This window comes from Apodemus sylvaticus, chromosome 3 (genome assembly GCF_947179515.1).
Source record: "Apodemus sylvaticus chromosome 3, mApoSyl1.1, whole genome shotgun sequence".
NCBI classification, from domain to species: domain Eukaryota; kingdom Metazoa; phylum Chordata; class Mammalia; order Rodentia; family Muridae; genus Apodemus; species Apodemus sylvaticus.
In genome coordinates, this window is record NC_067474.1 from 114,946,182 (window position 1) to 114,958,730 (window position 12,549).

The following is a 12,549-nucleotide window of genomic DNA, read 5'->3' on the forward strand; positions in this document are numbered from 1 at the left end:
CACACACACACACACACACACACACACACATCTTCAATCCCAAAAGTGACACAGGCACTCACTACCAGTGTTCTCAGCAGCCAGACTGAGGCAGAGCTGGGAACAGGAGGCCATGGGTATGTTCTGCTGACAGCTGATGACATGTCAGGGGACCTTAGGCAAGCTTTCTGCCTGAGTCTGGGTTTCCTCAAATCTAATCAGACTGCGATAATCTTGGGCCTTGGGCCTTCCCATATGGAGTCATGAGTTAATAATGCCTGTTCTGTGTACTGACTTTCCTGAAAGGAAAAGTGCGACCTAAATACAAGGTACTTGTCTTACTAGAAGGTGCTTGGAATCTTAATAGCTGTCTCAATTGCATCCAAAGTGGGCTTCTCTTTGGAAGTGCTTTAAAAGTGGCTGGGGATCGAGGCTGAAAAGGGGGTTTGTTTCTCTCTATCTGTGCCTCAAGTAGAATTATGGCTTGTTTTTTAGGGTGTGCCCAATTTGCCCATCTAACAAAGGGCTCCACAAAAATCCCCATCATTGAGAGCCTGCATAACTTGGAAGATGGTTAAGACAGTTCTGCCACACTCCTTCCACGATCAGCCTAAAATCCATGTGTCAAAACTAATGGCCAGACAATTAGGGGTTTGGGGTGGTGCTTCAAATTGAAAATAACATTTGGCTTTGAAAGACTGCCTAGAAACACCAGGTTGTTTCTTGGTTAATAACCAGGAAGCTATCTCAGCCTGGAATTCCCTTTCCCTCAGATTTTAAAATTACTTCGAAGTTCTAGATTCATTTGTTCCTTTTGTTATCATTTATTTACTTAGAAGACATATCAGTGCTGGAGCTTGTCACCCAAGTAGTTTGAAAAAGTGTTGAGCTATGAAATATGTCAGACTCACCCAGTGAGATTCAAGGATTGAGAAAGCTCAGTCCACAGATCTCTGTTGGTTGATACACTCCCTAGCTGAGTTTGGGAGTTGAACACCCTTCGTCTGTCTGTAGTTAGTAAAAGTCTTTATCTTCAGCCATCAGAGCCCCTTTGCTGAAGGCTGACTCATCTGACTCATCTCCAGATAGCCTCAAGAACACTCTGTGATCATTACAATTGGGTCCATTTAACAAGGGAGGTGCTGGGAATGTGAAGCAACTCTCCCCAGGTCATAGGCCAGGTTGTGGCAGAGCCAGAATTTGAAATTGTCCAACTCAGAAACCTGCCTCTTCCCTCCTGCTGCACTACCACACATTGGCATTGCCTAGATCTATCTGAAGTCAGAGAGGGCACAGGGGATGCCTGAGTCCCGCTCCCTGCTCCCAAGACATCTGCAATCTAATTGGAATGAAAGGGAGAGACCATTTATTGGTGGCTAGAGAAATGTAAAGGTGTGTAAAGATGTGTGTAATGTAGAAAGGTTAGGCACTTCTAGTTTTGGTTTTGTCTTATTCATAATAAACTTAATATCACCGAATTGCCATTTTACATATTTTTTATTTCTACTCAGTTGTAAAATTCTGTTCTGAGTTAAGCTGCTTAGAACAGAACTATGCTGTTTGAGGCTCCAACACAAGAAAGATTTTATTGATGTCACCATTATGTTTGTTCACTGAGGTGTATCTAGTTACATTATTTGGGGCTAGGGAAATGGCTCGGTGGATGGAGTGATTACCACAAAAGTATGAGGACTGGATTCTGGATCCCTAGAACTCATGTATAATACTATACAGGTATGATGTCCCTGCCTTGTAGTTCCAGCTCTCTGAGACTCTCTAGACAAGCTCACTAGCTAGATGAACTGCCTCAGCCATCTCTGTGTTAGGTAAGAGACCCTGATTCAGTAAGTCATGAGGACAGTTACTTAGAAGGCCACCAGTGTCAAACTCTGACTTCCATACTCATGTGCATACAGTAATACATATGTGTACCCATACACTTGTACCCCACACAAACAAATCCACATATATACATCCATGCACACTACACATGTGTCTATAATTTTAGCATATGTAATCTCAGTACTTGGGAGGCTGAGGTAGGAAGATGGTGACTTCAAGATCATCCTGTGCTACCTAGGAATGAATGCCTGTCTCCAAAAACAGCAACAACAAAATGTTTTGGTGGTTGTGGCTCAGTAGCAGGATGCTACCCCACCAGCTCAAATCCTTATCCTAAGACCTCAGCAGAAGCCATTAAACTTTTCATAGAACCGTGCCGAATACACAATGATTTTTCTGTCTCTTCATGAGGTAAAGGAAAATGAAAGCTGAGAACCCGCTGCATGAGTGTTAATGTGTTAGGTCAACCTTCCAACCCCAGCAGGTGCTAATGTTGCTAGGGAGATAAAAAGCACAAATGACCCCATGCTGGTTGAAAATCTACCAGGGTTTGATAACCTGGGCAAGACTCCCTGTTTCCAAGGCTCTCTAAAGTGCTCAAGTTGTGCAGGTAAAGACAGGTCTGTGCTCTGGACAGATCTGTCACTGGAGACTGCCCTTTCTCCAGCAACAAGAGTCTGAGGGACAGTAAGAGCTTCGCCAGGTCTTTGCAATTGTTCATTCATAGATAACCTTCAGAGAGGTCATTAGAAGGTCAGAGATGGACCTTTCTGATCATTGGACTTGCCAGGACTCCGGGGAGGCCTGGCTGGTTCCTCTCACTTTCTGCTCACACTTCTCCATCCCAGCCCCCTCACAGCATTATTTCATGCTGTTTAAATTCTTTATTTCTCTGTGTCCATTTCAGACCTTGAGCTTTGTGAAGCAACCGCTGCCTTGAGCTTGCTCGCTACTACTAGGCTTGTCTGGGACAGAGTTCAGTAAATATTTGTTGAGTGGGTAGATGGATGGATATGTGTTGGATCAATGAACAAGTGAACTTAGAGGTATTAAATTCTAGAAAGAAAGTCTTTCCTTCTGATCATTCTCTAAGCTGCTTCTGTATGTACTGGGCTTGAGGTAATACTCAATACAATTTACCTCCATCCCTTGTATACAGGACTTAATCAAGGCTTCCTTTATTTAGAAAAACTCAAGAATCAATTCTCAGGCACTGTTGGAACAGCAGGGCTAAAGACTGCTTTCTTGAGTACCTTACTTTTTTTTCTTAAATGACCTTACTACATAAGAGACTTTTACTATAAAATATAAAATGGGGCTGTGTGTAGGCTGAGCAGTTCTGAATAGGAGATGAACAACACCAGGAATAACATACAGAGAAATGGGGAGAAAGGACATGTGGCCGAGAGGCTCCTTCTAGGGGAAGAACATGGAATGAAAAGTAACATGAAGACAGAAATCATAAGTGAAGTGTGTTGATGTCCTTAGACCTGCAGGTGTCTGCAGCAATCAGGAGGAAGGGAAGTGGAGCCTCCGGAGGGAGATAAGACCTGTTTTCAAGCAAGGATTTCCCAGCATGCTTTTTGTCTTTCACTCGCTCTCTTTGCCAGCTTGCCATGACGCCGGAAACAAGCTAATCAGTGTAGCATACTGTTAGATAAAATGCCCATTTGACTTCAGTTCCCCTTAAAGCAGTGGTTCTCAGCCTTCCTAATGCTGTGACCTTTTAATACAGTTTCTCATGTTGTGGTAACTCCCAACCATAAAATTATTTAATTACTACTTCATAACTATAATTTTGCTACAGTTATGAAACATAATGTAAATATCTGATATGCAGGATATATGATATGTGACCCCTGTGAAAGGGTCATTTGTCCCCCGAAGGGGTTGTGACCCACAGGTTGAAAACTACTGCCTTAAAGAGTCTATGCTGGTTTTATCTTAGGGTGAAGAAGCAGACTGGGACCATGGGCAGGGTGTGTAGTGGGACCATGGGCAGGGTGTGTAGTGTGTCCATGGGCGGGGTGGGTAGTGTGTGTCTGCTTTCCTTTCCACATGTCCTAGGACAGGGAAGCGGGTCTGCCAAAGAGCCCATATATTTCTGTAGTGTTTGATGAATGGACAGGCTAGAAGTGACCTTTGCAAGGTTTCTGTGGGCAAACATCCCTGGTAAAATGACAAGGACATATACCATTTCTAATCCTTGGGTGGATGCTCAATAGCAAATAAGGAAGTAAAGAAAGTGCTTGTTTCTGGAAAGGTGGAGCCAAAGATAAGGTGTCTCTCATACCCTGTAGTACTAGATGGCCCAGGCTACTGGGATGTTTGTGGGTAAAGCCAGGCACTATGATCCAATGTCCGGCCTTCTACTTACTAAAGTTCAGCTTGCCTTCCAATTAAGACCTGGTTTTAGTGGCTACTTAAAATACACTATCCTGAAAAGACTGTAGTACAGCTTAATAGGCAAAGAGAATCATAATAGATTCATGATGTTTGTAAAGATTGAAGGTGAGGTGACATCACATGTGCTTTATTGGATGACCCTGGCCTCCTCAGATTCACAAATGTTCTGTGATATTGTTGATGTGTTGTATGTATAGAGCCCAAGGAGATCTTACAACTACCCTATTTAAAATGTTAGTAAAATATTGCCATGACTGCAACTTTTCAGAAAACAGCAAACCATCCTGTGTGTAGCATTGTTTATTACTGAAAAGTTTCTAAATCTTCACAGTACATTATGTCCTACATATGGTTGATTTGCATATTTGCTCTAAATTACTGTGTCTTTGAAAATTACTGTCTAACTGTAGTCACCACAAATGACTGCTTTTATTTGCTCTGACTTCAGAACCAGTGTTGAGAACTGGATTTCTCTGTTCACAGAATCATAAACTTAGTAAGCGAAAGCACCAGTCAGGACAATGTTGTCTATGGTTTTCTTCTGATAAGACTTTTGAATGAATGAGTCCAAGGCTGGTCTTCTTGGCAAGATTATTTGTTAAACTGTGGTTATCTCTGTTTTCTGTAGAGTTTTCTATAAACGTAGCTCTTTCCATTTTAACCCTCAGGGTGGAATTTTAAAGTTTAAGTCTGGCCTTCAGCATGGCTATCTTGAAGAGCTTCTGAGATGTGGACCTCTGCTGGCCACTGGAGCTGCCTCCCACATGCTCAGTCACAGTACTGGGACAGTCTCTCTCTGAAGGGAAGCCCATAGAATATAATACTTCTCCAGGCCTGGAAGTGACCTTATTAAATAATGCCCTGTTTCTGTCCCCTTCCCCATCTTTCTCATTCCAGAAACAGAGTTGTCAGTCAGTGCTGAGCTGGTGCCTACCTCGTCCTGGAACACTTCAAGTGAAATCGACAAAGGTATGTCAAACGGAAAACACAGACCAGGGGAGGAAGGAAGAAAAAAGCTCTCATCCGTAGCCTGGCCCGTTCTTCCTTGAGATGAACTGCTGTCCAGATAGTTAGGCCGAGGCGGGGCCTGAAATAATCCCCCAACTTGCTTTGTGATGATTTAACATTTAATTATTTGGAATAATTTCTGAAGAAGATTTTTTTTTCTTTTCTTTTTCCCTTCCTCATTTAAAATGTTCCACATGGTTAAAATGCTTCAAGATGTGAAGCTGGACCACTTCTGACCTTCCCGCCTCTACATCCTAGTAGGTCTTATTTGGAGGATTTGATTCAGCCTAAGCCAGGACTGATCAGAACCACTGGTTGGATGACCTTTCTGGACAAGCATTTGATGTGCTTGTGGGGTTCAGGACCCAGCATGTAGAATGCTTGTAATTGCCCATGCGTGCAGACAGCGGCTTCCTATGTACATGTGGGGAATAGATTCCCACCATGGAGCTGCTGCGTTAATTAAGGCTTGCCATATGCTAAGCATTGGCTAATCTAAGATCCTGTGGCCTAGGCATAACAAAGCCCAGGAGTGCTGGCTCTGCCTGCCTCTCCAGCCTTATTTCTTTTTAGTCCCCTTTGTATTGCCTCTGTATCTCTGACCTGGTTTCTTTATCTTCTAGTGTTTTCTAGTCTTCTATCTGGCTTGCCCTTATTCTGTCTGTTTTGTTTGCTTGTTTGTTTTTTCTTTGCCAATTCCTACCCTTTCCCTTCTTTGAGGAACAAATTCTTTCTGTTTTAAGACTGAACACAAGCTCTGTGCTATCCACGGGCTTCTGCAGTCCCTTGCAGGAAGTACCCTTTCTCTCTTTGGAACTTCTACTGCTTCATATAGTCATTCATTCATATATCCAGTGATCTATTGCCTAAATTTGTTATAGTTTCGTTTTTTCCAGAAATAATAATAATAATAATAATAATAATAATAATAATAATAATAATAATTGATTTATTCTCTCATGTTACATCCTGACTACAGTTTTTCCTCCCTCCTCTCCTCCAAGTCCCTCTTCCCAACCTCTTCCCTCCCCATTCTCTCCTACTCTATTTCCCTTTAGAAAAGAACAGGGCTCCCAGGCATATCACCCAAATATGGTATATCAAGTTGCAGTAAGACTAGGCACCTACGCTCATATTAAGGCTGGATGAAGAAATCCAGTGAGAGGAAAAGGGTCCCCAAAGCAAGCAAAAGTGTCAGAAACAGCCACACCTCTCTCTGATAGGAGTTCCACAAAAATCACCTAGCTACACAATTATAACATATATACTGAGGGCCTAGGTTGGACCTATGCAGGTTCTCTGATTGTCCACCCAGTTTCAGTGAGCCCCTATGAGTCCAGGTTAGTTCTGAAGGTTTTCTTGTGGAAGATGCCAAAGTAGCACTATTTGCAGGTGATATGATAGGATATATATATAAGCCACCACCAAAATTCTACCAGGAAATTCCTACAGTAGACAAATACCTTCGCTGAAGTGACTAAATATAAGATTAACTAAAAAAAAAAACAATACAAACAGGCTAAGAAAGAAATCAGGAAAACAACACCCTTCACAGCAGCCACAAATAATAAAAAATGGGGGTAACTATAACCAAGCAAGTAAAGGTTATATGTAAAAGACTTGTAACTGTATGACAAGTCTTTCAAGAAAAAAATTGAAAAAGTTATCAGAAGCTGGAAAGATTTCACGGACTGTTAAAATTAACATAGTAAATGTGGCCATCTTCCAAAAGCAATCTATAGATTCAATGCAATCTTCATCAAAATTCCAACACAATTTTTTACAGACCTTGAAAGAACAATACTCTACTTTATATGGAAGACCAAAAAGCCCAGTACAGCTAAAACAATCCTGCTTAAATATCTTATTAATTTTTATATGGCTAATATTTGTAGAATTAGGATCCATAGATGAATCAGAAATGGATTTCTTTGTGACTGGCCTTCTTTAAACACCTATCTTGCCATAAGGTTGGGAGATATTTATAAATGCATGTCTATAACTCTACCTTGTTCTTGTGTAGTGGGACTAGTGAGGGTGAAAACACAGACTTCTATTGATGATAAATTCCCAATAAACGTGAGGAAAATGAAGAGTCCCACCATGTTATGCAAGAGGCTATTTTGATACTTCAAGTGTACAAATACTCATGTCCTACAACGTACTGAGTTTATCCTTTAGCTCACATGTGGTTCTGAATCTTGGGACTGCAATTGTAAAAGGGGTTTGCATTTTTGTCCTTCTTTATCACCACGATAAAACACTTGAAAGCGGGGGAGTGAGGGCTTTATCTAGGCTCACAGTTTGTACAGCCACAGTCCATCATAATAGAGAAGGCAGGGCAGAGTTCATGGTGGCTCACAGCTGTGGCAGTGGGATTGTAAACTGCTTTGGCGGACCTGGGGACGGAGAAATCAGATTGGAACTAGGACCTAGCAATAACCCACAAGGCCCCTCCTCAGAGATGCATGATGTTTAACTACATCTTCCCTCCCTAAGATTTCACAACCTTCCCAAACAATGCTACGTGCTAGGAAGCAAGTATTCAAACACATGAGCCTGTTTGAACCATTAACAGCTCAAATGTCACCACCCAAGTTTTCTTTTGTGATCAGGGCTCTTTCTGCTGCTCTAATCCTCACTGGAAATCTGTTTTCTGTCTAGGACAGATGCTTCATAGAAGAACACAGTAGATGTTCATGATTTTAGTGGGCACTTTGTTAGCCATTTCAAAATACTGGGAGAGAGGGGGCGAGGGAGGGAGGGAGGGAGAGAGGAAGGGAGAGAGAGTTTCATATTTCAGACTAGAGCTATTTCTTTAGCATCAAAGTGAATCTGGAATTTAAAAATGAGATTACCTGTTATTCCTCTCTATATCAGGCCAAGGAGGCAGTAGATTTCTAATGCATGTATTTGGGATGTATTTACTGGGGAAGATGAGATAAAGAACACCAGACATTTGCTTAGTGCCTGTTCTGTGGCAGCTGCTGTGGTGGTAAATGCTTTCAATATGTGACCTTATTAAGCAAGCTCCTTATGGCACCAATGGAGTCATCCTGTAGCTACCTACTGCAAGGAAGTAATCAGCCTCCCAGTCTTTATACCAAGAAGCCCACATGGGCAAGAAAGGCCACAAGGCTGCTAGTGGAGAATTCATGCTGCCTGGCTTACAGTCTCCTCACCAGCTCTGTTGTCATGGTGGTTGCCTTTTGAGAAGTACATGGTATAGTGGGGAGCCTCTGGTAATGTGCAAGAGAAAAAAACACCCAAGCTCTTTAATTTGTTCAGGAGAGCCTTCTAGAAAATAGGGGAGTTTTCTAGTAATTCTTGATGTCATGTTTTGCTACATGGTTAGTGGAGAAAAGTCTTTAATTCCCATTTAGAATGAGAAAGAAAGCTGCTTAAGCAATTTATTAATTGCTTAAATCTTTATTGGTTCCTTTTCTGGGTAGTATTTGAAAAATTAAGATCCACAGGTGAGTCGTTAAAGGGTTCCTATTCTATGAACTTGGGGCTTCATGGTAAATAGTCATACCCAAATATGTAATCAAAGCCTTTGGGTTACTTTGAGAGATGGGGCTATGGTGGGAGGAGCATATTCCCTAACCATATAGGCAAGCTGGTGGAAATAAAAAATAAAATCCATTGTCAGGCTAGCACAAAAAATAAAAGAAATGAAAAGAAGAGGAAAGAAAAGGAGAGCTTTCAGTTTTAGAAATGAAGACTGCATCCAATGCTTTGGTGATGATCAGTGATGGGGAGATATGCTAAAAGTCCTGTGTGAATATGGGAAGTGTTTGCTTCTTAGGGTAGTGCCAGGATCCCAGCCATGGTTACCAGACCTTTCTGGCCAGCATGATAGCTGAGTACACTGTCTCCCTGCATCCACACGGAGAAGCAATGAAAGAAAAGCCCCTGCGAGGCACCCTACAGTACTTTCTTTCTCTCTCCTCTATCTATCACACCTAGCTTCCACAATCTTACCTTAAAACAACCGCAGATGGGCCATAGGGGTATTTCTGAGATGAATGCTTCAGTAGGAAGGACCACCTAAGGTGAACTGTTATTCAAGTTCTCAGCCTCAGCATCAACATGGGATGCTGAGGTGATGTGTTAAGAGCCCCCCTTCTCTTCCCGGGCTCAATCACAGACGTCTCGGGAGCTTTTTACAGAAGCCAAATGTTTCATTGGGATAAAATGACTGGAAATTGCACCCATGGTTGCCAAAAAAAAAATTCTAAGGCCTGCCTTCATCTACAAATAGTTCTCTGTGGTGACAAATGATTTGGGAGTATTATTGAATAGAGATCTGGCTTTTTTGCCCAACTGGGAGACATGTTATAGAAACATTGACTCTGACTAGCATGGGCTCCCATGACTTGACAGGAGTCCTGGCCTCCTTTTGCATTTGTGTCTATTGCCTAAGATTCTTTTCCTGGCCAAGAAGAATACCTGTAGATTCCGTGTCTGTGTGGATCTAGAATGGCTGATTATACAGCATAATATACAGACCTGGACTTGGCACCTGAGCTCAGAGCTTTACCACCAAGAGTCAAGTTCCCAGTTCAGGGGTAGTTGCCTCATCTTGTGGTTTAACTCATCCTTGGTGCACAAGTAGTTCATGCCAATGGTATTTGGTGACCTGTAGTTTAGAGGCCTATTATCAGCCAAACCAAAAATGAGGTGGCAGAGTCATTGTATCATGCTCCTAATTATACAAATTTGGAACAATATCATGGGTTGCAGGTTACAAGGTACCTTGACACATGCCGACAGTCCTCCTAGAACTTGTGTCTTTAAGAGCTTACTCAGCCTCATGTTCCAACTTCAACTAGCATCTAGCTGGAGGACTTTCTCACCAAAGCCCTGGGATTGCAGCCTGGTATTTAAGATGCCCAAGTTGAGCACTTTCTCTCTTCAGCCATATCTGCACACAAATTTACACACAGAGGACAGCAATGGAACCACAGAACAAATCAGAGACTCTCAGCTTAAGGGTTGGTGCACACAGTGAGGGCTTAGTGATCCACTCACTACCTTTTTACTTTGAGCTGCACCTTGCCCTGTACCCAGTGTCCTGTGTCCTGTGCCCTGTGCCCTGTGCCCCGTGCCCCGTACCCTGTGCCCTGTGCCCCGTGCCCCATGCCCCATGCCCTGTGCCCCGTGCCCTGTGCCCTGTGCCCTGTGCCCCGTGCCCCATGCCCTGTGCCCCGTGCCCTGTGCCCCGTGCCCCATGCCCCATGCCCTGTGCCCCATGCCCTGTGCCCCGTGCCCCATGCCCCGTGCCCCGTGCCCTGTGCCCCATGACCTGTGCCCTGTGCCCCGTGCCCCATGCTAGCTCTGCACTGACCACACAGGCTCCCTCCTGCTCTTCTGTAAAGCCAAGCTCTTTGCCGGCAGAAGACAGCTTGTGCTGCTCTTTCCTCATCCCAGGGTCTGCTTGTACTTGCTCTTTTTCTGACCATCTGAATTTCCCTCCACTGTTACTTTCCTGTTTCTTTGGGGTAACCTCCTTTTAAAGAAACATGCCACTGGCCTGGAAGCAGCTACCCTCCAACCGCAGCTCTCTCTGAGACTTTTTTTTTTTTTTTGTCCTTTCTACACACACAACAAACCCATTTAGTTTTGCAAACTGAATCTATAATCAGGACTATGGAATTCTGTCTTAAAAGAGAGGAATAAATGACCCTCCTGGTCCATCTTTAAAGCTGCCCACAGGGGCACAGGGGAGGGTTACCACCAGGCACCCTTACTGCTCACTGAAGCTGTTGTCCCTCATACCATGGCTCCCTCTCTGCAGTTGGTAGAGGACATTCAGCTGAGAGAAAGGAAGCCAGTAGTGTGGTCAGGAGGTGGCCAACTTCCTAAAAGAAGCCTGACCCTGAACAAACAGAGCAGCCCAACAGCTCGGTAGTGTGTGTACAGTTATTTTATTTACCTTGCTCCTGCTCTGAGACTCAGCCTCCCTACTCCTTTGGTTCCATTTTTCAGCAATTTCTTGCCCAGACAAGACATAGTTTTGATGAGTTAAAAAAAAAAAAAAATCACAAAGCACAGAGTCTGAGTTTCTTAGAGTTCTCAGGCTTTTTCACTGCCTGCGGGTTTCATAGGTGGATTTAAGCCTGCTTCTTTCTGAGGTGGTGAGGGATCCTCCTGGTAGATCCACTTTAGCTGTTGGCAAGGATTGCACTTGCAGGAATCGTAGACAGCTATGGTCTTACAATAAAATTTCCTTAGATCTGTTTAAGGAACAAAGATTTACTGAGCAAATACTACAGGTAGGACCTGTGCTATAGACTGAAGAGGCTGTAAGGAAAAAGAAAGCCAGCTTTACCTTTGGATAATGCTAATGGTTCAAGTGCGAAATATCCCATAAGCTCCCATGTTCCCTCATAAAACTGAGGGCACAGTTTTAAAAGGTTGTGGGACCTTTAAAAGGTGGGGCCTGACTGGAGGAAGTAGATCACTGACAGCCTCTGATTGGTGTGATTTGATGTGATGTAACAGGCACCTGCTGCACAGTCACACAGTCCTGCCTCCTGCTGTGCCTTATCCTTCAAAGGTGATTCAAACCTCAGCCCAGATAAATCCTTTCTCTCCCAAGCTGCGTCATTCTGAAATCATAGAGACAAGGGAAGTAACTTATACAGGCACTCTTTGGTGAAGGAGGAGAGGCTTTAAAATGATTTATTCAAAAATATCCCAATCTACCAGAAATGTGCATTACAAAGGAATAGTATCAAATCACAAGATTTTTCTGTTCTGGAAAACATGATTTTTGCATGCTCCTTGCTAGGCTCAAGTAAAAGCCACCAGAAGTAGGGTCAGCTGGCCATCCTCTCTGCCCTGTTCCTGGGAGTCTGAATGCTTAAGACTAGCTCAGCCCTCAGGAGCTTGTGGAAGTTGGTCCACCATGAAGCAAATCTCTAAGGATAGGGACACACGAAATAAGAAGACATGTCTGCTTCCCCAGCTGTGAGTTCTGCAACCCATTACAGACATCATCAATAGGCAGTGCTTGGTGGGAGGATTTCTTCAGACAAGGTTGAAAAATCTGGCATTCCAGCGCCAGGCCAGATTTCCTGCAGGGCTATGAGACACTCCCTAATTACCCTTAGTTCTGGGCAGTGTTGTGTCAGAACAGCTCTTGCCAAGACCCTGTGCTTAAATATCACGCTGCTTGCTTGTATTGCATGGCGAGGCTCATGTGCTTGGAGAAACTCCCCACAGCCGCCGCTGCCTGAGCACAGTAGACAGTTCCCGCCCCTACATGTCCCAGAGGCTGTTGGCTCTGCCTCCAGTTGTCACAATGAA

General features: G+C 43.5%; 1 protein-coding gene across 1 annotated transcript in view; it reads left to right on the forward strand.

Annotated features, from left to right (window-relative positions):
- Positions 1–12,549, forward strand: part of Ror1 (receptor tyrosine kinase like orphan receptor 1) — a 350,403-nt gene that overhangs the window by 201,939 nt on the left and 135,915 nt on the right. The window contains exon 2 of the mRNA XM_052176840.1: positions 5,125–5,196. Within this exon, the coding sequence (XP_052032800.1) occupies positions 5,125–5,196 (72 nt within the window). The remainder of the gene's footprint in view (positions 1–5,124; positions 5,197–12,549) is intronic.